Source organism: Oryctolagus cuniculus, chromosome X (assembly GCF_051225735.1).
Source record: "Oryctolagus cuniculus isolate XC-2025 breed Fujian yellow rabbit chromosome X, ASM5122573v1, whole genome shotgun sequence".
NCBI lineage: Eukaryota > Metazoa > Chordata > Mammalia > Lagomorpha > Leporidae > Oryctolagus > Oryctolagus cuniculus.
In genome coordinates, this window is record NC_142888.1 from 50,796,220 (window position 1) to 50,824,053 (window position 27,834).

Genomic DNA, 27,834 nt, shown 5'->3' on the forward strand with positions numbered 1-27,834 from the left:
CCACAATGGCTGGAGCTGGGCCAATCCAAAGCCAGGGGCCAGGAGCTTCTTCTGGGTCTCCTATGTGGGTGCAGGGGCCCAAGCACTTGGGCCATCCTCTGATGCTTTCCCAGGCCACAGCAAAGAGCTGGATAGGAAAAGGAGCAGCTGGGACACGAACCATCACCCATATGGCATGCCAGCACCATAGGCAGAGGTGTAGCCTACTTTGCCACAGTGCCAGCCCCTCTTCTTTCTTTTTTTTAAAGAGTTCTTTCGTTTATTTGAAAGGCAGAGTTACAGAGAGAAGGAAAGACAGAGCATCTTTTTCTTATACAAATGACACTATCATCCATATTTTTCTGAATATTGATTTTGTCTTTTTGTTGTTTTTTTTTGCAGTACTTACATTTTTAGTGAAAGGTACAGTATAAAATAAACATAGTCAATACTGTAAATAAAATACTGTTATTTTATTTACAATTGAAACAATTGGGACGTATGAAGACTTGTACTTGACTTTTATCAAAATCATCCATTATTGGAGGTTGACATTGTGGTACAGCAGGTTAAGCTGCAACCTGCATTGCCAGAATCTCATATGAACACCGGAGTCCAGACTACTTCACTTGCAACCCAGCTCCCTGCTAGTGTGCCTAGGGAAGCAGTGGAAGATGGCCCAAGTACTTGGGTTCCTGCCACTCAAAGGGAGACCCAGATGAAGTTCCAGGTTCCTAGCTTCAGCCTGGCCCAGGCCAGCTGTTGAAGGCATTTAGGGAGTGAACGAGCAGATGGAAGACCTCACTCTATGTCTGTCTGTCTGTCTCTCTCTCTCTCACTCTGCCTTTCAAATAAAAAAATCAAGTAAATCTTTACCTCAAAATACCCATATGCAATTTTATGTGGATCTGGAATTTTGTTTCTACTGGATTCACAGCATGTAGTAGGAAGTCCAGTTGATAACAGTTTCATTTTAAAAAAAATTTTCAGAATAATCAGGCATTCTTAGTCTTTTTAAAAAAGGTTTATTTATTTATTTGAGAGGCAATGTTACAGAGAGAGAGAGACATAGAGAGGTCTTCCATGCACTGGTTCACTCCCCAGATGGCCGCAACAACTGGAGCTGGACAGATCCAAAGCCAGGAGCCAGGAGCTTCTTCGGATCGCCCACATGGGTGCAGGGGCCCACACACCTGGGCCATCTTCCACTGCTTTCCCAGGTCATAGCAGAGAGCAGGATTGGAAGAAGTGTAGCCGGGACTCAAACCACTGCTGCAGATAGAGGCTTATCCTACTATGCCACGGTGCTGGCCCCCAGGTTTTCTTAGTCATAACAATTTCTAGATTTCACCCTTGGTCAGGATCTTCCCAAGGTCTGGGACTTTGAATATTCTTCTAGTCATCACAAGTGGAGTCCTTTATTTTTCTCATACTCTGCCTTTAAATAAACTGTATGCATTTTCAGGGTTTTTTTTCCCCACTCAGGATCAATTTTAATCTTCACAGCAGCACATCAGATGTGTGAAAACTCATGAAGACCAAAAGAGCCTCTAATAATCAGCAACGCCTTTCCTCGGCAGTGTGGTGCATGGTCCTCCAAATTTGGCTTAACAATATACCTTGGAGATCCTTCCAGTCTAAGTCTTTCTTTTTTTTTTTTTTAAGATTTATTTATTTATTTAAAAGTCAGAGTTACACTGAGAGAAGAGAGGCAGAGAGAGAAGTCTTCCATCTGATGGTTCACTCCCCAATTGGCCACAACGGCTGGAGCTGCGCCGATCTGAAGCCAGGAGCCAGGAGCCTCGAGCCTCCTCCGGGTCTCCCACGTGGGTGCAGGGGCCCAAGGACTTGGGCCATCTTCTACTACTTTCCCAGGCCACAGCAGAGAGCTGGATCAGAAGTGGAGTAGTCAAGTCTTGAACTGGCACCCATATGGGATGCCGGCGCTTCAGGCCAGGGCGTTAACCCGCTGTGCCACAGCTCCGGCCCCCCAAGCCTTTTCTTCAAACATTACAAAGGAGAGAGATTAGGATATGAACCTCCATATACCTGTCACTCAGTTCAATCAATACACTGTTATTCAGGAGTCACTGTGCACTTACTCCTCATGTAGGATCTCTGTCCTTAATGTGCTGTACATTGAGATTTAATGCTATAACTAGTACTCAAACAGTATTTTTCATTTTGTGTTTCTATGTGGGTGCAAACTGTTGAAATCTATACTTAATGTATACTAAACTGATCTTCTGTATATATAGAAAATTGAAAATGAATCTTGATATGAATGGAAGGGGAGAGAGAGCGGGAAAGGGAAGGGTTGCGGGTGGGAGGTAAGTCATGGGGGGGGGGGGGAGCCAACGTAGTCCATAAGCTGTACTTTGGAAATCTATATTCATTAAATAAATGTTTAAAAAAATACACTGTTATTCTTGTTTTATCTATCCCTCTCACTTTCATTGTTAAGATTTTGCTGGAGTATTTTAAAACATCTAAGATATTGGATCATTTCACTTAAAAAAAAAAAAGATTTACTTATTTATTTGAAAGGCAGAGTTAAGCAGCAAGTGATGGCCCAAGTACTTGGGCCCCTGCCACCCACATGGCAGACCCAGATAGAGTTCTGGACTCTTGGCTTTGACCTGCCCCAATCCTGGCTGTTGTGACCATTTGGGAGAGTGAACCAATGATTGGAAGATCTTTCTTTTTCTGTCTATCCCTTTCTCTCTTCCTGTAACTCTGCCTTTCAAATAAATTTTTAAAAAAAAGTCTTCAGGGGAAAAAAAGAGCTAAAAAATGCAACCACAATACCATTATCTCACACTCAATAAAATTTTACAATTTTTTAAAAATATTTATTCATTTAAAAGATAGGATGACTCCCCAAATGGCTGCAATACCTGGGTCCAGGCCAGGCTAAAGCCAGGAACCAGGACCTCCATCTGAATCTCCCACATGGGTGGCAGGGAACCAAATACTTAGATCATCAACTCCTGCATGCCCAGGTACCTTAGCACAGAGCTGGATTGGAAGATGAGTAGCTGGGACTTGAACCAGTGCTTTGATATGGGATCCCAGCATTGCAAGTATCTGTGCCACACTGGCCCCCAAATTTGCAATTTTTAATTGCATCTAATAATCTATGTTTAATTTTCCCTAAGTCTCTTTAAAAATGCTATATTTTATAGTTGCTGCCCTATGAACATTTCTTTTGTCAATTTTAGAAGTTTCCTTACTCCCACTCTTTGTTTTCCTTAAGCTCTTTTTTGCTATTTTATGTTGTTGGCTATTCCTTATAGCTCTTTTTTTTTTAAGATTTATTTATTTATTTGAAAGAGTTACAGAGAAAGAAGAGAGACAGAGAGATTGGTTTTCCATCTACTGGTTCATTTCCCAGATGGCTGCAACGGCCAGGGCTGGGCCATTCTGAAGCCAGGAGCCAGGAGCTTCTTCCAGGTCTCCCATGTGGGTTCAGGGGCCCAAGCACTTGGGCCATCCTCCACTGTTTCCTAGGTGCATTATCAGGGAGCTAGATCAGAAGTGTTGCAGCCAGGACACGAACCAGTGCCTATATGGGATTCCAGCATTGCAGATTGCAGATTAACCCGCTATGCCACAGCGCCAGCCCCTCCTTATAGCTCTTAAGGCTATTCTAAATGTTTTTCTGTTCTAAATTCTTTTTTATTTTTTCTTGACACTGCTACCTCTTTGCACCTGTACCCTTGGTACTGAGTGTCAGACTCTTTTCTCTTTAACTTTACTTATTTCAAATTACCGTCCCATATCATTTTTTCAACTGTCACCTTTGCTGGTGACTATAAGATTTTTATCTCTACCCTAGGCCTTTGACCCAAACTCCAGTTCCCAACTTTTAACAGCCTACAGGACACTTCTGCGTGAAAACCCCACCATAAAGTATAACTGAGGGGCAGGCGTTCTGGCGCTACAGGTTAAAGTGCCACTTGGACACCTGCATCTCATATCATGGCTCCTCTGCTTCTGACCCAGCTTCCTGCTCCTGGGAAACAGCAAAGGATGGCTCAAGTACTTGGGTCCCTGCCACCCACGTGGGAGAGGAGGATGTCAGCCCGCCCCAGCCCCAGCTGTTGTGGGCATTTGGGGAATGAACCAGTGAATGGAGGATCTCTCTCGTGTCACTCTTTCAAGGAGATAAAAAGAAATAATTTGTTAAAAAAAAAAGCCTCAAACTGAAAATGTGTAAATTGAGCTTATTATCTTTCCCTCAAAATACATCCCGGGGCCAGCACTGTGGCACAGTGGGTTAAAGCCCTGGCCTGAAGTGCCAGCATCCTATATGGATGCAGGTTCTAGTACTGGCTGCTATTCTTCCAATCCAGCTCTGCTATGGCCTGGGAAAGCAGTAGAAGATGGCCCAGGTGCTTGGGTCCCTGCACCCACGTGGGAGACCCCGAGGGAGCTCCTGGCTCCTGGCTTCGGATCGGCGCATCTCCAGCCGTTGCAGCCATCTGGGAATGAACCAGTGGATGGAAGACCTCTCTCTCTCTCTCTCTCTCTCTCTCTCTCTCTCTCTGTCTCTGTCTCTACCTCTCTCTGTAACTCTTTCAAATAAATAAAATAAATCTTAAAAAAAACACACAAAATATATCCCTTCACTTCTGATAATAGCAACTCCATTTTCTCTGTTTCTAAGCTTGAAATCTTAGTTATTTCTAAACTATAGTTCTCTTCCATACCCTTTATTCAGTTACTTACCAAATTTTATTGATTCTTCCTTTGTAGTAACTCTGCCTTCTCTCCAGTCTCTTGTTCTCTGAAACTTAATTATAAACCTTCATAGGTGGCATAGCTGGAAATAACAACCAATGCAGTGAAGTGAGAAATCAAGAGAAATAAATACTGACAAGGTAATGAAAATTATTGGACAATTCTTGGAAATAATGGCATTATTTCCAATTGATATGGAAAGCAAAGAGAATCAACTTAGAAACTATTAATAAATATTTGATGGCCACTTGCAATACTCATCAGTTACTTCTCTGATATAAGCAATAACTAAATAGAAATATTACAGAAAAGAAATTCTATTCACAATAGGGACAAAAGCTATAAAAGGCATAAAAATGTAGGCAATGATCTATGACATCAGAGAAGACAGAAACAGCATTGAGCATAGAAGAAAAATTTGATTAGACTTCATAAAGATTAAAAACTTCTGAAATTTAATTTAAGAAAATGAAAGGTGGGTAGCCCCTGGGCACTGGGCAGGGGGATGAAACTGAGGGAGAGGCTCCCCTGCCCAGTGTCTGGCTCTGTCCTGTTAGCTGTTCCTTCCTACAATCTTTTTTTAAATAGTTATTTTATTTATTTGAAAGGCAGAGTTACAGAAAGGTAGAGACAGAGGGGGAAGAGAGGTCTTCCATCCACTGGTTCACTCCCTAAATAGTTGCAATGGCTGACACTGGACCAGGCCAAAGCCAGGAGCCAGGGGCTTCTTCCAGATCTCCCACATGGGTGCAGGGGCCCAAGGACTTGGATCATCCTCTACTGCTTTCCCAAGTCATTAGTAGGGAGGTGGATTAGAAGTAGAGCAGCCTGGGGGCCGGCGCTGTGGTGTAGCAGGTAAAGCCGCCGCCTGCAGCGCTGGCATCCCATATGGGCACCAGTTCAAGTCCTGGCTGTTTCACTTCAATCCAGCTCTCTGCTATGGCCTGGGAAAGCAGTAGAAGATGGCCTAAGTGCTTGGGCCCCTGCACTTGTGTTAGAGACCTGGAAGAAGCTCCTGGTTCCTGGCTTTGGATCGGTACAGCTCCAGCCTTTGCAGCCAATTGGGGAGTGAACCAGAGGGCGACGGAAGACCTCTCTCTCTCTCTGTGTATCTGAGGTACTCTGACTTCCAAATAAATAAATAAAAATCTTAAAAAAAAAAAAAAGCAGCCCAGACTCAAACCGGTGCTCATATGGGATGCTGCCACTGCAGGTAGCAGTTTAACCTACTATGCCACAGCATTGGTCCCCCTACACTCTTTTTTAAATCTTATAATTGGAGCTCTTAAATTACCTGTGCCATGAGAACCCACTATACACAATGACGCTGGTGCCTTAGTTTTGACCAAACTCTGGAGTTACTGGCTAGTTTGACTTTTTTTTTTTTTGTAAGATTTTATTTATTTGAAAGGCAGAGTTGGAGAGAGAAAGAGATCTTCCATCTGCTGGTTCACACTCCAAATGGCCACAATGGCCGGAGCTGGGCCAGAAACCAGGAGCTAGGAGCTTCTTCCAGGTCTCCCACATGGGTGCAGGGGCCCAAGGATTTGAGTCATCTTCCACTAGCTTCCCAAGCATACCAGCAGAGAACTGAATCAGAAGTGGAGCAGCCAGGACTCCCACCAATGCCCATATGGGATGTGCAGCTTTACCTGCTATGCCACAGCACTGCCCCCAGCTGTTTTGACTTTCATATGGTGCATATACATTTGGTCTGTCCTGATCATGGAGTAAAAACATCTCTCTCTAGAAAAATAAAGAAAAGAAAAGAAAAGAAAAGAAAAGAAAAGAAAAGAAAAGAAAAGAAAAGAAAAGAAAAGAAAAGAAAAGAAGAGGCAGGGAGCTCCATATCAGAAAGGTTAGAATCCTTGCTCCTTTGCTTCCAATCCAGCTTCCTGCTAATGCATCTTGGGAGGCAGCAGATGATGGCTCAAGTGCCTGGGCCCCTGCCAACCATGTGGGAGACCTGGATAGTGTTCCTGGATCCTGGCTTTGGCCTGTCCCAGCCCTGTCTATTGTAGGCATTTGTGGAGTGAACCAGCAGATGGACTCTCACTTTCTCTCACTGTCTTTCAAATAAATAAATAAATATATGTCACTCTGCCTTTCAAATAAGTAAATATTAAGAAAAAAAAAGACTAACAGTACTGGGGCAGGTTTTGGCCTAGCTGTTGAGACACTGCTTGGGATACCTGCAACCCACATTGGAGTGCCTGGAGCCAAGTGCCTGCTCCACTCCTGTTTCCAGCTCCCTGCTAATGCACACTCTGGGAGGCTCAAGTAGTTGAGTTTCTGCTATGCATGTGAGTTCCAAGCTCCTGGCTTCAAACTGTTGCAGGCATTTGGGAAGTAAAGCAGCAGACGGGAAATCTTTCTCTGTCTCTCTTTTGCTCTGCCCTTCAAATAAGTAAATAAAAAATTTTAAAAACACTGAGAGTATGAAATAATGATGACACTATGGAGCCATTGGCAGTGTCATTCATTAGAGTAATAAAATGGTAAAATTCCTTCTGTATACTATTAGGTATTTTATTTTTTATTTTTTTTTTATTAGACGGGTAGAGTTATAGACAGTGAGAGACAGAGAAAGGTCTTCCTTCCATTGGTTCACTCCCCTAATGGCCACTATGGCTGGAGCTGCGCCAATCTGAAGCCAGGAGCCGGGTGCTTCCTCCCAGTCTCCCATGCGGGTGCAGGGACCCAAGCACTTGGACCATCCTCTGCTGCCCTCCTGGGCCACAGCAGAGAGCTGGACTGGAAGAGGAACAACTGGGACTAGTACCCAGCACCCCAACTGGGACTAGAACCCAGGGTGCCGGCGCAGCAGGCAGAGGATTAGCCAAGTGAGCCACAGCGCTGGCCCAGGTATTTTCTAAAGCATTAAATATACAAAGTTAAACATACACCTACCCAATGACTCAACATTTCTACTCCTAGGTATTCTTCAAGAGAATCAAAAACAGATGTTCACAAAAAGACTTGTAAAGAAATTTCCTAGGGGCTGACATTGTAGTACAGCAGGTTAAGCCACCACTTGGAATGCTGGCATTCCACATCAGAAGGCTGGTTCTGAACAGTCCTAGCTGCTCCACTTCTGATCCAGCTCCTTGCCAATGCACCTGGGGAGATAGAGGAAGATGGACCACAAATACTTGAGCCCTTGCCACCCACGTGGGAGACCTGGTTGAAGTTCTGGGCTCCTGGCTTCTGCCTGCCCAGTCTCAGCTGTTGCAGGCATTTGAGCAGTGAGCCAGCAGATGGAAGATGTCTTTCTCCCTCTCTCTTTCTGTCACTCTGCCTGTCAAATAAATCTTTTAAAAACTAAGATAGTGGGGCCGGTACTGTGGTGCACAGGTTAAATCCCTGGCCTGAAGTGCCAGCATCCCATATGGACACCGGTTCTATTCTTGACTGCTCCTCTTCCAATCCAGCTCTCTGCCATGGCCTGGGAAAGCAGTAGAAGATGGCCCAAGTCCTTGGGCCCCTGCACACACGTGGGAGACCTGGAAGAAGCTCCTGGCTCCTGGCTTCGGATTGGCACAGCTCTGGCTGTTGCAGCCAATTGGGGAGTAAACCAGCGGATAGAAGACCTCTCTCTCTCTCTCTCTCTCTCTCTCTCTCTCTCTCTCTCTCTAACTGTCTCTACCTCTCTCTGTAACTCTGTATTTCAAATAAATAAAATAAATATTTAAAAAAAACTAAGATAGTAAAAAATATGCATAGCAGCTTTATCCATAATGGCCAATAACAAATTGCTACATATCTGTGCAATGGAACACTAGCAAGTGATAAAGAATGAACTGTTTTGACCCAACAAGAATACATGCTGTGTGATTCCATAGATCTGTATCAGCAGTGGGGAATATCCGGCCTGTGGCTGTATGAAATCATTTGGTCTGGCCCTGCTGAGGCAACCGCAGGCAGGACTCGAAATTCAATACATCTACAGCAGGCTCATTTTTAGGTTGATAATTCTGTATGGCCCATGAATAATATGATAAATACCCAAATGGCCCTTGTCAGTGGAAATTTTTCCCACTCCCCATAGGGTGATGGAAATTGCTTGGTGGTGGTAATTATATGCATTTGTCAAAATTCATCAATCAAGAAACAAAACTATTTACTTGAAATGAGTAGTTAAGGGCACATAAATTATATAACTAAGTTTTATTTCCATTTAAATTATTTGAGACACAGAGGGAGAGAGAGAGCTCCTATATGCTGGTTCACTCACCAAATGCCTGAAATGGCTGGCAGACTGGGAGCTGGGAATTAACCTCAAGTCTCCCACATGGATGGCAGGAACCTAATTACTTGATCACTGCTGCCTCCTAGAGTCTGTATTAGAAGGAAGCTGGACTCAGAACCCAGAGGCAGGTGTCACATCAAAGTAGGATGCAGGTATCTTTTTTTTTTTTTTTTTTTTTTTGACAGGCAGAGTGGACAGTGAGAGAGAGAGACAGAGAGAGAAAGGTCTTCCTTTTGCCGTTGGTTCACCCTCCAATGGCCGCCGCTGCAGCTGGCTCACCGTGCTGATCCTGGCAGGAGCCAGGATCCAGGTGCTTTTCCTGGTCTCCCATGGGGTGCAGGGCCCAAGCACCTGGGTCATCCTCCACTGCACTCCCTGGCCATAGCAGAGAGCTGGCCTGGAAGAGGGACAACCGGGACAGAATCCGGCGCCCCAACCGGGACTAGAACCCGGTGTGCCGGCGCCGCAAGGTGGAGGATTAGCCTATTGAGCCACGGCGCCGGCTGGATGCAGGTATCTTAATTGCTAGGCTAAATGACCGACCTAATAAATCTGATTAAATTTTTAGTTTTTATTTGAAAGAGATCTTTCCACTGGTTCACTCTCCAAATGTCTGCAATAGACTGGGCTGAACCAGGCAGAAGCCACGGGTCCAGGACTCAATACGATTCTCTCTAGCGGGTGGCAGGAACCCATCTACTTAAGCCTTCACTTGCTTCCTCCCAGCGTGCACATTGCCAAGGCAGGTGGAATCTGAAGTAGAGCCAGTACTCCAACTCTGGCACTCTGATGTGAGATGCAAGTGTCACAAGCACCATCTTAACTGCCTCGCCAGAGGCCCACCCCTAAATTTGACTTTAAAAAGAAAAATGTGGGACTGGGTTGAGTCCTCGATGCTTTGCTTCCCATCCAGCTCTCTGTTATTGTGGGTGGGAAGGCAGTGAAAGATGGCCCTAGTGCTTGGACCCCTGCCGCCCATGTAGGAGACCCGGATGGAGTTCCCAGCTCCTGGCTTTGGCCTGACCCAGCCCTGGCAGTTGCGGCCATTTGGGCAGTGAACCAGCAGATGGAAGATCTCCCTCATTCTTTCTCTCTTTCTCTCTCTCCCCCTTTGAAATAAATAAATCTTGTTTTCTTTTATAAATAAGAAAAATGCAATTAGATAATAAAATATGAAATAACCTAAAAATCATGCTAAATAAGAGATGCCAGTCACTAAATATGACAAATTGTATGATCCCATTTAAATTTAATGTCCAGGAAAGGCAAATTTATAGAAATAAAAAGTAGATTAGTGATTACCTAAGGCTGGAGGTGGGAGCAGGGAGTGACTACAAATAGGCATGTGTAATTTTGGGGGGACAGCGAAACACTTCTAAAGTTTGATGAGAACATCACTTCAAAAATTTTTTAAATGCTTATGTTTATCTAATGGAGAGAGAGAACAATCTTCCGACTGCTGGTTTACTCCTTAAATGCCCACAACAGCAAGGGCTGAGCCAAGCTGAATCCAGGAGCCTGGAACTGCACCCAGATTTATTTAATTGGAATACAAATTATACCACAAGAAAGTTATTTTTGAAGGATAAGTGACAAGGTCAGCATTGTGGCAAAGTGGGTTAAGTCACTTCTTGCAATCCCAGCGTCTCGCATGAATGTTGGTTTGCGTCCTGGCTGGAGCTGCGCCAATCCAAAGCCAGGAGCTTCTTCCAGGTCTCCCACGTACGTGCAGGGGCCCAAGGACTTGGGCCATCTTCCACTACTTTCCCCAGGCCGCAGCAGAGAGCTAGATTGGAAGTGGAGCAGCTGGGTCTCAAACCCACACCCATATGGGATGCCAGTGCTTCAGGCCAGGGCATTAACCCACTGCGCCACAGCGCCAGCCCCAGGTCTACCCTTTTAATCCTCCAGAGCTATTGGGGATGATGTCTGGGGTGGAGCCCTACTGTATATTAAAAAGAGCCACTGTCCATTTTCAGGCCCATTTTAGGAAGTAGGGTGCATGATAGGAGTAGGCGTAAACCTCATGGTAATTTTTTTTCAAATAAATATTTATTTATTTGAAAGGCAGAACTAAAGAAAGAGGAGAGACAGAGAGAGGGAGGGAGAGAGAGAGATCTTCCATCCAGCTGGTTCCCAGATAGACAGAACAGGAGGCCGGAGCCAGGAGTCAGGAGCTTCATCCAGGTCTCCTACATTCAGGGGCCCAAGTACTTGGGCCATCTGCTGACCATTAGCAGGGAGCTGAATTGGAAGTGGAGCAGCTGGGATTTGAACCAGTGCTCATATGGGATGCCCATGTTGCAGGTGGCAGCTTAATCCCCTGCACCACAGTGCCAGGTCCCCTCCATGATAATTTTACTATCACATAATGACCTAAAGGTCAGAAGGGGGACACATCTTGCAGCCATGTTCAGTGTTTCCAGCCAGAGCCAGTCACAAGTTCATAATATTGCAGAACTTGTGATTTTTGCTGCTCGGTGAGGGTCAGGGGCTTGCTGGTGCATAGGAGCTGAACCTGCACTGTGCACAGGAAGTGATGGGAGCTTGGATGATGCTCAGAAGGGGAACCTGTCAAGCAGAGGCTATCATAGGGGCCCGCTGCAGCTGTCCCATGTTGAGCTTGCTGTGGCCCATGAAAATGTGGTCATCTGGAGTTGTCAATGGTAGTTTGGGTTTACCAATTTCAGACTTGAAATTTGGGTTTATCAATTTGGATCTTGCAGTTTGCCTGGGGCTGTCAGACCCCAGTTTGGCTCCTAGCTGTCAACCTCCAGCTTGCCTGGAGCTGTCAATCATTATTCTGCCTCCTCTCTTACTACTTTATGTTCCCACCATACTTGGAAGTTCGTTGTTTTTTTTTTTTTTAAGATAGATTTATTTATTTATTAATTATTTGAAAGGCAGAGTTACAGAGGGGGGTATATATGTAAAGAGAGATATTCCACATGAGGTACATTCCCTAAGTAGCTGCAATAGCCAGAGGTGGGCCAGGACGAAGCCAGGAGTCAGGAACTCCATTCCTGCAGTGGTGGCTTTACCCACGACACCTCATCACAGACCCCAAGACTTAATTTTTAGAGCAGTTTTAGGTTCACAACAAAATTAGGTAGAAAGTACAGAGTTCTCATTTTACTCCTTGTCTCCACGTACACACAGCCTTCTTCACTATCTCGACATTTTGCACTACCAGAGCAGGACATTTGTTATCATTATAGTACAATACAGAATAGTTTCACTGCCCTAAAATTCCTGTGTGTTTCCCCTATTTGTACCACTCTCCCCCTTTACCCATGGCAACTAAGGATCTTTTTTTGTATCTCCATAATTTTGCCTTTTCCAGAATGTTACATAGTTGGAATTATACATGATGTCACCATTCAGATTGAGTTCTTTCATTTAGCAATATACATTTGAAATTCCTCTTTGTCTTTTCATGGTAGATTAGCTAGCTTTTCAGCACAATAACACAATGCCTAATACAAGCTACTTTTATGGAGGAAGAAGGTTATTTCAGCTTGCAGTTTGGAGGTTTACAGTCCAAGATCAGATGGATCCAATTGGTTTAGCTATCTTGTGAGGGTGGAGGATGTCAGTGGTGCAGTGGAATAATAATATGGCAAGCCAGGAAGGAAAAAGAGAAGCTGTGCTTGACTCCAGCTTTGATAACCAATCTTTTGCAAGAACTATCCTCCAGGGCTGGCACTGTAGTGCAGGTGGGTTAAGCCGCTACCTGCAAAGCTAGCATCCCTTATGAGTGTCAGTTCAAGTCCTGGCTGCTCCACTTCGGATCCAGCTCCCTGCTAATGTACCTGGGAAAGCAGCGGAAGATGGTACAAGTACTTGGACCCCTGCACCAATGTGGGAGGCCATGGAAAAGCTCCTGGCTCCTGGCTTCTAGCTTTGGTCAGGCCCAGCCCTGGCTGTTGAGGTTATTTGGGGAGTGAACTAGCAGATAGAAGATCTCTCTGTCTCTTCTCTCTCTGTAACTCTGCCTTTCAAGTAAATAGATCTTTAAAAAGTTTTTTTAATGAATTCTTAAAAATTGACTATTTAAACAAAAATAATAACAAAATATTGTGGGTTAAAAGTCAAATGTGGGGCCAGTGCCATGGTGCAGTGGGTTAATCCTCCACCTGCGGCACTGGCATCCCATATGGGCGCCGGTTCTAGTCCAGGCTGCTCCTCTTCCAATCCAGCTCTCTGCTGTGGCCTGGGAAAGCAGTAGAAGATGGTCCAAGTCCTTGGGCCCCTGCACCTGCGTGGGAGACTGTGAAGAAACACCTGGCTCCTGGTTTCGGATCGGCGCAGCTCCACCGGTTGCGGTCATTTCAGGGGTGAACCAACAGAAAGAAGACCTTTCTCTCTGTCTCTCCCTCTCACTGTCTGTAACTCTATTTCTCAAATAAATAAATAAAAATCTTTTAATAAAATTTAAAATAAAAGTAAAATGCAGGGGCTGGTTTGTGGCATAGTAGGTTAAGGCCCTGCCTGTGATGCTGGCATTCCATGTGCATGCCAGTTTGAGTCCTGGCTGCTTCACTTATTATCGAACTCCCTGATAATGGCCTCAGAAAGCAGCAGAAGATGGCTCAAGTCTTTGGGCCCCAGCACCCATTTGGGAGACCTAGATATAGAGTTCCAGGCTCCTGGCTTTGGCCTGGACCAGCCCCACTGTTGCGGCCATTTGGAGAGTGGACCAGTAGATAGATTTTTCTCTCTTTCTCTCTTTCCCCTTCTGTTTGTAACTCTGCCTTTCAAATAAAAAATTAATAAGGGGCTGGCACTGTGGCGTAGCGGGTAAAGCCGCCGCCTGCAGTGCCAGCATCCCATATGGGCAGCTGTTTGAGTCCCAGCTGCTCCACTTCTGATACAGCTCTCTGCTGTGGCCTGGGAAAGCAGTGTAACATGGCCCAATTCCTTGGGCCCCTGCACCCATGTGGGAGACCTGGAGGAAGCTCCTGGCTCCTGGCACAACTCTGGCCATTGAGGCCAACTGGGGAGTAAACCAGCAGATAGAAGACTCTCTCTCTCTCTCTCTCTCTCTCTCTGTCTCTCTGTCTCTCTGTCTCTGTCTCTCCTTCTCTCTGTGTGTAACTCTGACTTCCAAATAAATAAATAAATCTTTGAAAAAATTAAAAATAAATAAATACATGACAATAGCATAAAGTCTAGGAAGGGTAAAATGGAAGTATATTAATATAAGGGTCTTATATGCTTCATGAAGTGGTATAATAATTTAGAATATTTTAAGGTAAAGATGTATTCCAACAAACTTTTAAGCAGCCACTAAACTAATAAGTCAAAAAGGAGACAAAATGGAATTAAAGTAATATTGATTAATACAAAAGGCAGAAAAAGAGAACAAAGAAGTAGTACCAATAGAAAGCAAATAAGTTAGTAAACTTTAATCATATTAACAATCACTTTAAATGTAGATAGTCTAAACACTCCAATTATAGGTTAGAAATGATTAGATTGGGTTGAAAATAAAAAAGCAAGACCCTGGTGCTGTGGTGTAGCCAGTAAAACCATTGCCTGCAACGCTGGTATCTCATATGGGCTTTGGTTCAAGACCTGGCTGTTCTACTTCCATTACAGCTCCCTGCTAATGCACCTTGGAAAGCAGTAGAAAATGGGCCAAGTGCTTGGGCCCCTGCACTCACATGGGAGACCTAGATCAAGTTACTGGCTCCTGGTTTCAACCTGCCCCAGCCCTGGCTGTTGAAGCCATTTAGGGAGTGAACTAGCAGATAGAAGATCTCTCTTTCTGCCCCCCCCACCCCCCCGTAACTCTGCCTTTCAACTAAACAAATAAATCTTTTTTTTTTAAACAAATAAATCTTTAAAAAAAGAAATGTTCTTTTTTTTTTTTTGACAGGCAGAGTGGACAGTGAGAGAGAGAGAGAGACAGAGAGAAAGGTCTTCCTTTTGCCATTGGTTCACCCTCCAATGGCTGTGCACTGCGCTGATCTGAAGGAAGCCAGGAGCCAGGTGCTTTTCCTGGTCTCCCATGCAGGTGCAGGGCCCAGGGACCTGGGCCATCCTCCACTGCCCTCTCAGGCCACAGCAGAGAGCTGGACTGGAAGAGGAGCAACTGGGACAGAATCTGGCACCCCGACCGGGATTAGAACCCGGTGTGCCAGTGCTGCAGGTGGAGGATTAGCCTATTGAGCCGCGTCACCGGCCAAAAGAAATGTTCTTAAATACAAAAACACAAATAGGTTAAAAGTAAAAGTGGGTGGGGGGGTGGCGCTGTGGTGTAGCAGGTAAAGCTGCCACCAGCAGAGCTGGCATCCCATATGGGCACTGGTTCAAGTCCAGGCTGCTCCACTTCTGATCCAGCTCTCTGGGAAAGCAGTAGTAGATGGCCCAAGCCCTTAGGCCTCAGTACCCGCGTGGGAGACCTGGAAGAAGCTCATAGCTCTTGGCTTCGGAACGGCACAGTTTGGCTGTTGCTACCATTTGGGGAGTGAACCAGCGGATGGAAGACCTCTCTCTCTCTCTGCCTCTGCTCTCTCTGTGTAACTCTTTCAAATACATAAATAAATATTTTTTAAAAAGCAAAAGTAGGTAAAAAAGTAGTACTAGTTCAAAATATAATTTTTAAAGGTTATTTTTTGGAAAACAAATCTTAAAAAGAAAAAAAAAAACAAAAACAGTATATTTTTTTAAAGTGCAGGCACCCAAGCACTTGGGACATCCTCCACTGCTTTCCCAGGCCACAGCAGAGAGCTGAATCGGAACTGAAGCACCTGGTTCTTGAACCAGAGCCCATATGGGATGCCGGTGTTGTAGGCGGCAGCCCGGGGAAGGCATTGGAGGATGGCCCAGGTGCTTGGGCCCCTGCACCCACATGGGAGACCAGTAAGAAGCACCTGGCTCCTGGCTTTGGATCGGCACAGCGCGCTGGCCATAGCGGCCAACTGGGGAGTGAACCAACAGAAGGAAGACCTTTCTCTCTCTCTGTCTATAACTCTACCTGTCAAATTAAAAAAATTAAAAAACCTATATTACAACAGTAGAAAGGTCTTAAAACAATGACTTCTGCTTTCACTTTAGTAACCAAAAATAGGGAAGAACAAGTAAGACTCAGGATGGGCGTTTGGTGCAATGGAGAAGATGCCACTCTGGATACCTGCATTCCCTGTCAGAGTGCCTCGATTTGAGTCCTGGCTCTGTTTCAGATTCCAGCTTCCTGCTAATGCCCACCCTGGGAGGCAACAAATGATGGCTTGGGTTACTGTCACTCACACAGGAGACCCAGAGGGAGTTCCGGGCTGCTGGCTTCAGCCTGGACCAGTTCTGGCTATTGTGGGCATTGAGGGAATGAACCAGCAGATGGCAGATCTTTGTTTTTTTTTTTTTTTTATTTTTATTTTTTTATTTTATTTTATTTTTTTTTATTTTATTTTTGACAGGCAGAGTGGACAGTGAGAGAGAGACAGAGAGAGAAAGGTCTTCCTTTGCCGTTGGTTCACCCTCCAATGGCCGCCGCTGCAGCCGGCGCACCGCGCTGATCTGATGGCAGGAGCCAGGATCCAGGTGCTTTTCCTGGTCTCCCATGGGGTGCAGGGCCCAAGCACCTGGGCCATCCTCCACTGCACTCCCTGGCCATAGCAGAGAGCTGGCCTGGAAGAGGGGCAACCGGGACAGAATCCGGCGCCCCAACCGGGACTAGAACCCGGTGTGCCGGCGCCGCAAGGTGGAGGATTAGCCTATTGAGCCACGGCGCCGGCTAGATCTTTGTTTTTCAAATAAAAATAAATAAATAAAACTTCAAAGTACAAGAAGAGAAAAAATAATGGTCAAAGTGGAAATCAGTGAAAGAGCAGAAAAACAAGAGGAAACTCAAAGAAACCAGATACACATTGTATACCAATGTGTGTTTTTTTAAGATTTTCTTTGTTAATTTGAGAGGTAGAGTTGCAGACAGTGAGAGAGACAGAAAGGTTTTCCTTCCGTTGGTTCACTCCCCAAATGGCTGCAACAGCTGGAGCTGCGCCAATCCGAAGCCAGGAGCCAGGTGCTTCTTCTGGGTCTCTCATGTGGGTGCAGGGGCCCAAGGACTTGGGCCAACTTCTACTGTTTCCAGGCCGTAGCAGAGAGCTGGATTGGAAGAGGAGCAGCTGGGATGAGAACTGGCATCCATATGGGATGCCTGCACCACAGGTGGAGGATTAACCTACTGTGCCATGGTGCGGGCCCCACACCAATGTTTCTTACAGCATTATTCACAATACCCACAGTTGTCAACAATCCAAATGTCCATCAACAGATGATAACAAAGGACAAATATGTAGTGTATGATTCCATTTATATGAAGTACCTAGAAGAGTCAAACTGGTAGATACAGAATGTTGATTAGAGGTTACCACTGGCTGGGGGGAGGGAGGAATGGGGAGTTATTGTTGAAGGGATAGAGTTTCTGTTTGGGGTGATGAGAGTTTTGGAAATAAGAGTAGTGAGGGTTGCATAACGCTGCCAATGTACTTAATGCCTCTGAATTGTACACTTAAAATGACTAAAGTGGCAACTTTTTAACATATTTTACCACAAAATATGAAGTTAAGAATGCAATATACCAAAAGCCATTGACTTGTACACTTTAACTGGGGCAGTTACGTGGTATGTTTATCTGTCTGTACACACACACACATCTGAAGGAAGCTGTTCAAAAAGTACATATTTATATAAAACTCTAGCAAATGCAAACATACATGGTGACAGAAAGCAGCCCTAATTTGCTCACTACCCCAGTTTCTTGTATTGTTTCCCTTTTTGCAAATACTTTCTCAGGTCTTAGCGTCTTTATATTAACACTGGTCCTGGGTAAAAAGCAGAGATCTGGGGAAGGGAGTGTGGTCTGGCTTATCCAAGGGGAGGCTTGGGGACCTCTCCACCCGCTAACTGGTGCCGAATCTAACTAGTCGAAGACTACCGAGACCTTGATTGCCTTGAAAGTGTGATCAGACGCCTGCGCCTTGTAGACAGAGCGCCGAGCCTGGAACTCCACTTCCCAGGAGGTCTCGGGGCGTCGAGTGAAGGCTGCGTCTGCTGACTGGGTGGGACTCACTCGCTACCCGGATGTGGCACCGAGCTCGCTGAGCCTGCGGGGTCCAACTCTAGCCGCCCGGGAGGCTCCGCGAGCCGTGTGGAACGGCGCTGGAGAAAGTGCAGACTTTTCCCGGGTAACCTTTATTGAAGAATCCCCCAGCTGACCCTCAATTCCAGCCTTCTCGCCGCGAGTCTCTCCATTCCCCGAGATGGTTGCTTTAGTGTGTGAGCCACTCCCAGGAGGGAAGGAATTTGGGGGTGGGGTGAGGGGTGTGTGTGTCGGGGACAAGGAGCCGGCTCTTCCTGTCTGAATCTGATGCGGGGAGGGGGAGGGGATCTCTCGGTCCCAGGCTCCCGGGTCCACATCAAGTTCTGGAAGCAGCTACCTTTAGTGGTGAAGGACGTGTGGACCTGCTGAGCGGGCTCATAATGTTGGGGTTGTTGGGTCACCAGGGTTGCCTGTCCTGTTCCGTTTCCAAGTGCAAGATACTCTGTCCTGGCTCAGAGCTGAGGAGTGTTCAGTCGCTTCCCTCGCCCCCGAGGGTTGGTCCTTTGACCTTTCCTGACCCAGAGCAGTCAATCTGCCTGCCTTGTGGGGAGCTTTGCCTAATCTAGTACATAACTAAATGGCAGAAAGTGGGACTCACGCTGAATTCTTTTAGCTACAGGAAGTTAGAGAGAGTGAGGGATTTTGAGCGCATGGGGGAAGGTTGAGACTGCAAGAATGCTGCAAACAGCTCTGCTTGAGGGTGCGCCCTTCTTGACCGTCGGGGCTTTTGTATTATGTGTTCAGCCTAGGATAAACTGACCACTGGGTTTACCGTGCGTGAGAAAGGATGCTGTATAGGGTGTGTGAAAGTGCCTAGCACTCTGAACCTGTAATTTCCCTTTATCTCTGCATAGCAACTTTTTTTTTCCTGGGCCCACACATCACTCTGCATTCTTTGCCTTTTTAATGCAGATCCTGCTTTTGCTGCCAAACTTGTTTCTAGCCTTCTGGGAGTCTTTCTGTCTCTTCCCACCTCTCCCAACCCAGTCACTTTTTTTTTATTTTTAAAGAGTTTTGTTCATATTTTTATTTAAAGTTTCTTTTTCTTTCTTTTTTTTTCTTTTTTTTGACAGGCAGAGTGGACAGTGAGAGAGAGAGAGACAGAGAGAAAGGTCTTCCTTTGCCATTGGTTCACCCTCCAATGGCCGCCGCGGCCGGTGTGCTGCGGCCGGCGCACCGCGCTGATCTGAAGGCAGGAGCCAGGTGCTTCTCCTGGTCTCCCATGGGGTGCAGGGCCCAAGCACTTGGGCCATCCTCCACTGCACTCCCGGGCCACAGCAGAGAGCTGGCCTGGAAGAGGAGCAACTGGGACGGAATCCGGTGCCCCGACCGGGACTAGAACCCAGTGTGCTGGCGCCGTAAGGCGGAGGATTAGCCTAGTGAGCCGCGGCGCCGGCCCCAGTCACTTTTTTTTTTTTTTGACGCCGGCGCCGCGGCTCACTAGGCTAATCCTCCGCCTTGCGGCACCGGCACACCGGGTTCTAGTCCCGGTCGGGGCGCCGGATTCTGTCCCGGTTTCCCCTCTTCCAGGCCAGCTCTCTGCTGTGGCCTGGGAAAGCAGTAGAAAATGGCCCAAGTCCTTGGACCCTGCACCCACATGGGAGACCAGGAGGAAGCACCTGGATCCTGGAGTCAGATCGGCTGGGCCGGCTGTAGCGGCCATTTGGGGGGTGAACCAAAGAAGACCTTTCTGTCTCTTTCTCACTGTTTAACTCTGCCTGTCGGAAAAAAAAATTTTTTTTGAAATCCTTTAAAAAATTCCTTCTAACAGCACACTGCCAGCATGGCATCTGGGAGAGAGAGTAGAGATTGGTGACGCTAAGGAGGGAATGCTATGGGTGATCTTTAATAAGGACAGCATCGTGCCAGATGCTTGAGCCAATTCATACAAGCTTTTCTCACATTGGTCATGAGCAACCTCAAATACCTGTCTTTTGCTAACTCTCAGAGCCCTCAATTTTGAGCCCTTTTTAACTATGAAGAATCCAAACATACACACAACACATGAATATGTGGGCTGAACAAATACTTGTGCAGAGCAGCCACCACCCCCAAATACCTGTGAGTTTTGCTGGCCCACCCTTTCACAGGAGTGTGCTGGGAGTGAGGATGTTTGTAGGAAACTGATACTGCCCTAGGGTTTTCTCTTAGACCTGGACTGTGAGGCTGCACTTCAGCACGTAGGCCCTCCACCATCAGTGCCTGAGTGCCCACTATCTACAGACAGTACATTCCAGGAGCATTGCTAGATATTAAAAAGTAGAAATGAATGTAGATGCTTTTACCTGGTTTTAGAGACAGGAGGAGCTGAGCTTGGGGTGCAAAGCAGTCTTTGTGTCCAAGAGTTTTACTCTGGATGAGCAACTCCCTGAGTGGCTCTGTTGTCCTGAAAGCGGTCCCTCTGAGCAGAGGTGTTGGATCCTGGATGCTCTCCAGAGGTGCATAGGCAGTCATTTACTACAGGAATTCTTAGGGGGAAAGAAATTAATCCAGACTGGGAAGGTCAAGGAAAGCTCTTCTCAAGGCATATGCTGGTGACTTTGCCCTGTTTCCCTCAACCTGTGTGTTTAATCAGTATGTCTATTTCTAGAGGGAAAAAGATACAGCTGATGGGCATTGAATTCCATCGGCTGCCTACTAGAGCTTAATTATTCTCCGGACTTCTTTTAGCTGTGGAACCTGTGCTGGCGACTTCTAAGTGGAGGCTTTAAAGGCAGCTTCTAGGGTCAGAATGGCTGTGTGTGGGGAGACAGCTACCCCTAGTGGGCTTGTGTGAGGCATACTCTGAAAGCCAGCTTTTCTTGACCCTCACCCAAAATGAGGCGATTATTACTGTGCTGCCTAGGATATGGACCTAATGTAGATCTTAGCTAATAAGACAACAGGATGGGGGATGTTATCTATTCCCCTAGGTTCCTAGGATGAAAAATTCTCATTTTTTTCCTATAACCAATACCTATGACTGTTTACCCCCTTTCCTCCATGTTCTGACATTCAAAGAAGTTAATGCTTTGGATGGGGTCTGAAATGAAAGCATTAGTTAAGAATCTAAAGAAATTGGAGTACTTTGCAGCCTAAATTGAGAGTAGGGCAGAGTATTAAAGTAAACATGTTTCTTGAGAGATCATCTCTGTCATGTCATTTACCCTGAAATACTTGATTCATGAAGAAAGGGATAAGAGTATGGTGGTGTTACAACTTTAGTTTTACTCAGATAAGGTAGGAGGGGATGAGAGCCTGTTTGTTTAGCACTGAGACTGTAATACAGGATGTTTGCCTTCCCCAGTAGAATAGTGGAAGAATATATTAAGAAGACATAATAGGGACCGGTGCTGTGGCATAGTAGGTTAAGCCTCTGCCTCTGGTTTTACAAGGTGTTCCGTCTTTTTTTAAGATACTTATTTATTTAATTGGAGAGGCAGAGAGAGAGGTCTTCCATCTGCTGGTTCACTCCCCAAATGGCTGCAATGGCCAGAGCTGTGCCATTCTGAAGCCAGGAGCCAGAAGGTTCTTCTAGGTCTCCTACGTGGGTGCAGAAGCCCAAGGACTTGGGCCATCTTCTGCTTTCCCAGGCCATAGCAGAGAGCTGGATCAGAAATAGAGCAGCAGGGACTCAAAACGGTGCCCATATCGGATACTGGCACTGCAGTTGGCAGCTTAACCCACTGCACCACACACTACAGCACCTGCCCCGATCCTTGACTTTTAACCACTTCTCTATATGGTAGAATTTGACTTGTCTACCTTTGTCTTCTTTATTATGTCACTGTTTTTCAGGAATGGAGGGTTCATTTATTTTTTAATTGTTTTCTAAAGATTTATTTATTTAGAAGTCAGAGTTACAGAGAGGGAGAGACCGAGAAAGAGAGAGAGAGAGAATCAATCTTCTATCCACTGGTTCATTCCCCAAATTGCTATAAGGGCTGGGGGTGGGCCAGGATGAAGCCAGGAGCCAAGAGATTCACCTGGAACTTCCATGTGGGTGGCAGGTGCCCAAGCGATTGGGTCATCAGCAGGGATCTGGACCAGAGTAGAGCAGCCAGGGGACACAAACTGGTGCCCATATGGAATGCTGGCATCACAAGTGGTGTTTTTACCTAAGTAATACAGGCCCCTCTGGAGGGTTTATTTTGCCAAGCCTATAGCCAGAGACACAAAGTTATAGCCTTGCTTGTTTCAACACCGGAAACCTTGTTTGTGTACCAATTTTTAAAATTTATTACCATTTATTGAGCACAATATTTTAGCATCTTGGATACAGTATACACAGACCTTATGACAATAATGTACATACCATGTATATGAATGGTTTTTAATCTTTTTGGGCTCACGGCCTTCTCTCACAATCTGATGGCAACTTCGGATCTTCTTACCAGAAAAATGCTCTTATGCACATAAATGTAATATTTTATACAACCTATGCCCGCTTTTAGGAACTACTGAAGCTCATTCTTTAGCAGTCTGTAGACTCCAGGGTAAGAACTCTTGCCCTCTACAACCTGTCCCAGCTGACTCTTTTTTTTTTAAAGATTTATTTATTTATTTACTTGAAAGAGTTAAACAGAGATGGGGGGGTGCGGAGAGGGAGAGAAAGGGGTCTTCCAACTGCTGGTTCACTCCCCAGTTGGCTGCAACGGGCGGAGCTGTGCCAATCTGAAGCCAGCAGCCAAGGTCTTCTGGGTCTTCCATGCAGGTACAGGGCCCAAGGACTTGGGCCATCTTCTACTGCTTTCCCAGGCCGTAGCAGAGAGCTGGATCGAATTGGCACCCATATGGGATGCCAGCACTGCAGGTGGCGGCTTCACCCACTACGCCACAGCGCCAGCCCCCCAGCTGACTCTTGTATGGGTTAAGGGGACAGAGAGTGAGTGGGAGTGTGTGTTTGTCTCATTTCCCTTTCTCCTCAGAGAGAAATGTTTATAAAGCATTGGCTCCCAAATCCATCTGAACATTCTTTCTCTTTTATATATAGGACTACGAGGGAAGAATGCAGACAATCAAATGTGTGGTTGTAGGAGATGGGGCTGTAGGTAAGACCTGCCTTCTCATCAGTTACACAACCAATGCCTTTCCTGAGGAGTATATCCCCACTGTCTTTGACAACTATAGTGCCCAGACCTGTGTGGATGGCCAAATCGTCAGCCTGAATCTGTGGGACACCGCTGGCCAAGAGGAATACGACCGACTGCGAACGCTCTCCTACCCCCAGACTAATATCTTTGTGATTTGTTTTTCCATTGGCAATCCATCATCTTATGCCAATGTGAGGCATAAGTGGCACCCAGAGGTCTCCCATCATTGCCCTAATGTACCTGTTCTGCTGGTAGGCACCAAAAGAGACCTGCGCAGTGACCTGGAGACAGTGACAAAACTGAAGGCACAGAGCCTGCTGCCCACAACACCTCAACAAGGCACTTCCCTGGCTAAGCAGGTGGGGGCTGTGAAGTATCTGGAATGTTCAGCCCTGATGCAGGATGGGGTACATGAAGTATTTTCAGAAGCTGTCCGGGCTGTGCTTTACCCTGCCACAAAGAAGAACACCAAGAAGTGTGTCCTTTTATAGCTTTGGGGTGCTACTAGGAACTGCACCTAAGGAATAAGATTCCTGTGACAGCAATTAAAAGTGCCAGCATGAGCCATTTGTCTCTTCCTCTAGAAACCCTAGACCCCAGGGTTATTCCGCTTTTGGAATAACACAGACAGACTAGTTTGTACACTGCCACTTTGGAGTTTTGGCATGAACTTTTTGGAGGAAGTATGTGTGTGCGCACGCGCGTGTCTGTCTCCAGTGTCAAACTGGTAAGAGGAGACACCACTTTCATGCCTAAACAGAACAGCCTATTACTGTTCTTTGTAGGCTTTTACTTGTCTGCTTTGAAATGTAATTTCAGCTTTCCTTGCTGTATTTACCATTGAACAAAGGCCTCACAGAAGGACAAGTTTATCCAGTTTTCAAATCATTACTTTCTGATACAGTTTTTGAAAAGTAGTTTATGTGTGACTTTTGCATGTTCCCAATGTTGACATGTGCCTCCCATTCTTGAGATATTTTCACAAATGAACAGCATTTTCTCAACTTCCATGAGATGTTAACCATTGTTCTCTAAAAAGGGTTCTGTGGTCTAATTAAGTTCAGGAACCAGCAATTTAAATAAAATTGAACAGGTTCCTTTATGTAGCAGGACTTTAGAACTTCCTATGTACACAAACTAATCTCACTACTAAACTTTTTTTGGTCCCATGAAACACCTGTTAATGCTTCTGGTAACGCAGTTTCAGATAAGCTGAGTTAATGGGAACTAGGAATTCTCAAAAAGGAGCTTGGAAAAAGAACAAAAAACATAATGCAGTCCTGTTCTTTTTGATATTTCCCTCTTCGTACTTTTTAGACAGATGTTTATCAGCTATGGATTGTTACTGGTTCTTTTGCTTCAAGAGATGAGTTTAGCATCTGACCATGAGAACTGCTAGCAGATTTTGGTAGCACTATGGGTGATGGGGAATTACCACTCTCCCCAAACGGCTGCGTGAGTCTCCTCTGAGGCCCCCTTACCTTTCTATCACTTTCTGCTTTAGTGATAGACCACTGGAGGGTCCCTAAATAAAACAAAAACACAGTGTCCTTCCAGTCCTTGTCAGAGTGCTGGACTTCCCTCTGAGACTTCTTCATTTCTGCCCCTGGCTGTTCTGGGTCTCTAAAGGCTGCCTTGCTTGCTCCCTGTCCTTCCCCTCTCAGTACATCTGTTTATTTGGAACCGTTTGCCTTTTGCAGTCTTCTAGTTGTTCCAAGAGAGTTAGAATACATTGGAGCCAGATCTGCAGACCCTGAGGCTGTCCCTCTTGTGGTTATATAGAACTTTCAGGTTTTGCTGGTGTGATCCAACTTGTCCTGAGTCAGATTCAAGTCTCCCAATGGGCCTGCTTCTTATCCTGCCCAGTTGTATTTTTCACCTTTTTTTTTTTTTTTTTTTGCTATGGAAAGAAAACTGACTTTACCTGGCAGGCAGTGGTTGCTAACTCCACCGTGTGCACAGTCTCCCACACTGCCAAACAGCATTGGATTTTGATAGCTGGAGGAATGGAGTTAAAAGTGGGGGAAATGTTTGTGCTTCGCTTCCTGTTCCTGTTTGACAAGCTATCTTGGTCAGAGTCTCCTTGAGCTAATGGAACTTCCTGAACAGGGTTGGGTTGACAGATCAAATACACAATCTCCTGTTAAATTTGAATCTCAAATAAGCAGATAGTTTAGCATAAGTATGTACTATGCAATATTTGGGACATACTTAACACTAAAAAAATTACTGTTTATTTGAAATTCAAATTTAACAGGGTACCCCGTAGTTTTATTTGATAAATCTGACCATCTTAGTGTTGGAGAATCTGGAACCTGGGGTCAAGCAGATACTGAATATTGATAGAAGATAAAAGGTTGTTAGTCCTACTCTCCCTCCTTTGCTTCCACATGGACTCAGGTGTTTTGTTCTTACTTTCATCATCACATCTCCGCTTCAGACAGTTCATTGTTGGTGTCTTTCTAACCCATTCAATGTCTATAGCTATAGAGGGCTCAGGATGGATTTCCAGTGTATGCCATCTATTTTCAGATTCATTGTATTGTATCTGTTTTCTTGGTGTGTGACCCAGGGCTTCCTGTGGGGGTGACAGAGATTCTGTATGAATAGTGCATTAACTGGAAGAGGGGGGTGGGTGACCTTCTCAACTAAGGCACAGTAGCACTTTGTGGCTAGCATTATGGTAGCATGCTGACTGGGAGTCAGCTTGTGTATGGGCCTGTGGATGAATTCTCCCACAGCAGCCAAATGAAAGCATCTATTGCTCAAGTGTTCTCCAGTTGCAGGGTGTTCCATGGTTCAAAGGGGCTAGAAACATGGCTGCCACCTATGGCGTTGTCTCTGGGAACTTTCTGTACAGCTACTGACAATAAGAGATTTTTTTTATTTAATTGGGCCCTTGCTCCCCTTTTGCCTCAAAAATCCCCAAATGTAAGCCTGAGTTTAGTTTAGGCAAACACATTTTCTTTAATAATGGAGGTGTCTTCTCCAAGTCTAAAAGAGTAGGAATCCTTTTTGAATTACACTGATTTGATAGTCCTGAGTATACACTGACTTCTTGATTTTTATATTTAAAAAGAATTTATCTGAAGACCAACTTGCTGATACCACTTTTAAATTATTTGTAATGAATGTTAATAAACTTTTTTCTGATTTTACTGGGTCTGTTGCTTTCTAAAAATCAAAGTAATTCCCCCTGCCTTTGTTTCATGTGATTTCTGAGTATACTCCTCAACTTGCAAAGGATAAAAGAACCATAATCATCATATTGCCACCATGTGTAACTGCATTTGTTTTTCTGCACGAGATAATCAGGGTAGGGAACTGTCCACCCTAGTAACATCGATTCCCTCATTCCTGCCCTCCATCTATTCATTCCCAGGATTTCGTTTCATTTCTGGGTTCTCACTAATGACAGGTTAATTCTCCGCAGGAATTTTTCTCACTTGAGCTACATTCAATAAATATATAAATATATATTAAGTTCCTATTGTGTTACAGGCATTAAAGATTTTATGTATTTGAGAGATAGAGTTACCAACTGAGAGGGAGAGAAAGGAAGGTCTTTCATCCGCTGGTTCACTCCCCAGATGGCCGAAACAGAACGAGCTGATCTGAAGCCAGGAGCCAGGAGCTTCTTCTGGGTCTCCCACGTGGGTACAGGGGCCCAAGTGCTTGGGTCATCTACTGCTTTCCCAGGCCATAGCAGAGAGCTGGATCCAAAGAGGAGCAGCAAGGACTAGACCTGGCACCCATATGGACGCTGGTGCCACAGGTGGAGAATTGACCTGCGCCACAGCACCAGCCCCTGTTGGTACACTATTAAATGTACTAGTAAGGAAGAGCAAAAGCTTTTTTTTTCTTTTTTAAAAAAATACAGCTTTATTTAGGTATAATGTATGTGCATATTGAATCTTGTTAAAAACTAATTAAATGGGCTGGTTCTGTGGCGTAGCGGGTAAGGCTGCCACCTGCAGTGCCGGCATCCCATATGGGCACTGGTTCGAGACCTGGCTGCTCCACTTCCCATCCAGCTCTCTACTGTGGCCTGGGAAAGCAGTGGAAGATGGCCCAAGTCCTTGGGCCCCTGCACCCACGTGGGAGACTCGGAAGAAGCTTCAGGCTCCTGGCTTCAGATCGGCACTGTTCCAGCTGTTGTGGCAATTTGGGCAATGAATCAGTGGATGGAAGACCTCTCTCTGCCTCTCCTCTCTCTGTGTAACTCTGACTTTCAAATAAATAAATAAATCTTTAAAAAAATTTGGGCCGGCGCCGCGGCTCACTAGGCTAATCCTCCGCCTAGCGGCGCCGGCACATCGGGTTCTAGTCCCGGTCGGGGCGCCGGATTCTGTCCCGGTTGCCCCTCTTCCAGGCCAGCTCTCTGCTGTGGCCCGGGAGTGCAGTGGAGGATGGCCCAGGTGCTTGGGCCCTGCACCCCATGGGAGACCTGGAAAAGCACCTGGCTCCTGGCTCCTGCCATCGGATCAGCACGGTGGCCGCGGCGGCCATTGGAAGGTGAACCAACGGCAAAGGAAGACCTTTCTCTCTGTCTCTCTCTCTCACTGTCCACTCTGCCTGTCAAAAAAAAATAATTAAAAATTAAAATAAAAAATTCACCTACTTAAAGTTTATAACAATGAATTTTAGTATAGTTCCTGAATTCTGCAGTCATCACCAAAATCCAG

General features: G+C 45.6%; 2 protein-coding genes and 1 long non-coding RNA gene across 7 annotated transcripts in view; 2 read left to right on the forward strand and 1 right to left on the reverse strand.

Moving 5' to 3' along the window:
• ITGB1BP2 (integrin subunit beta 1 binding protein 2) overlaps positions 1-13,422 on the forward strand; it is a 56,149-nt gene extending 42,727 nt beyond the window's left edge. For both annotated transcript variants that reach the window (XM_089324613.1, XM_089324611.1), the window contains one exon: positions 13,171-13,422. In XM_089324613.1, the coding sequence (XP_089180739.1) occupies positions 13,171-13,380 (210 nt within the window). In that variant the 3' untranslated portion in view covers positions 13,381-13,422. The remainder of the gene's footprint in view (positions 1-13,170) is intronic.
• Positions 1,622-20,545, reverse strand: LOC149119637 (uncharacterized). Of its 2 annotated transcripts, none has more exons than XR_016228193.1 (3): positions 20,363-20,545; positions 4,711-4,804; positions 1,622-1,980 (listed from the first exon to the last, which is right to left on the reverse strand). It is a non-coding gene; the product is annotated as an uncharacterized LOC149119637 (long non-coding RNA). The 2 variants fall into 2 exon arrangements; XR_016228194.1 differs by having other exon boundaries at positions 1,738-1,868; positions 20,363-20,502.
• On the forward strand, positions 18,028-26,307 carry RHOGL (rho-related GTP-binding protein RhoG-like). 3 transcript variants are annotated; one of them, NM_001382224.1, is made up of 2 exons: positions 18,028-18,162; positions 23,050-25,025. In NM_001382224.1, exon 2 carries the CDS (start codon positions 23,065-23,067, stop codon positions 23,638-23,640), a length of 576 nt encoding a protein of 191 aa, NP_001369153.1. In that variant the 5' UTR covers positions 18,028-18,162; positions 23,050-23,064; the 3' UTR covers positions 23,641-25,025. The 3 variants fall into 3 exon arrangements, with proteins under 3 accessions (NP_001369153.1, XP_069922449.1, XP_069922450.1); XM_070066348.1 differs by having other exon boundaries at positions 18,050-18,249; positions 23,050-26,307; XM_070066349.2 differs by having other exon boundaries at positions 18,116-18,253; positions 23,050-26,307.
• Positions 26,308-27,834: the final 1,527 nt, after the last annotated feature.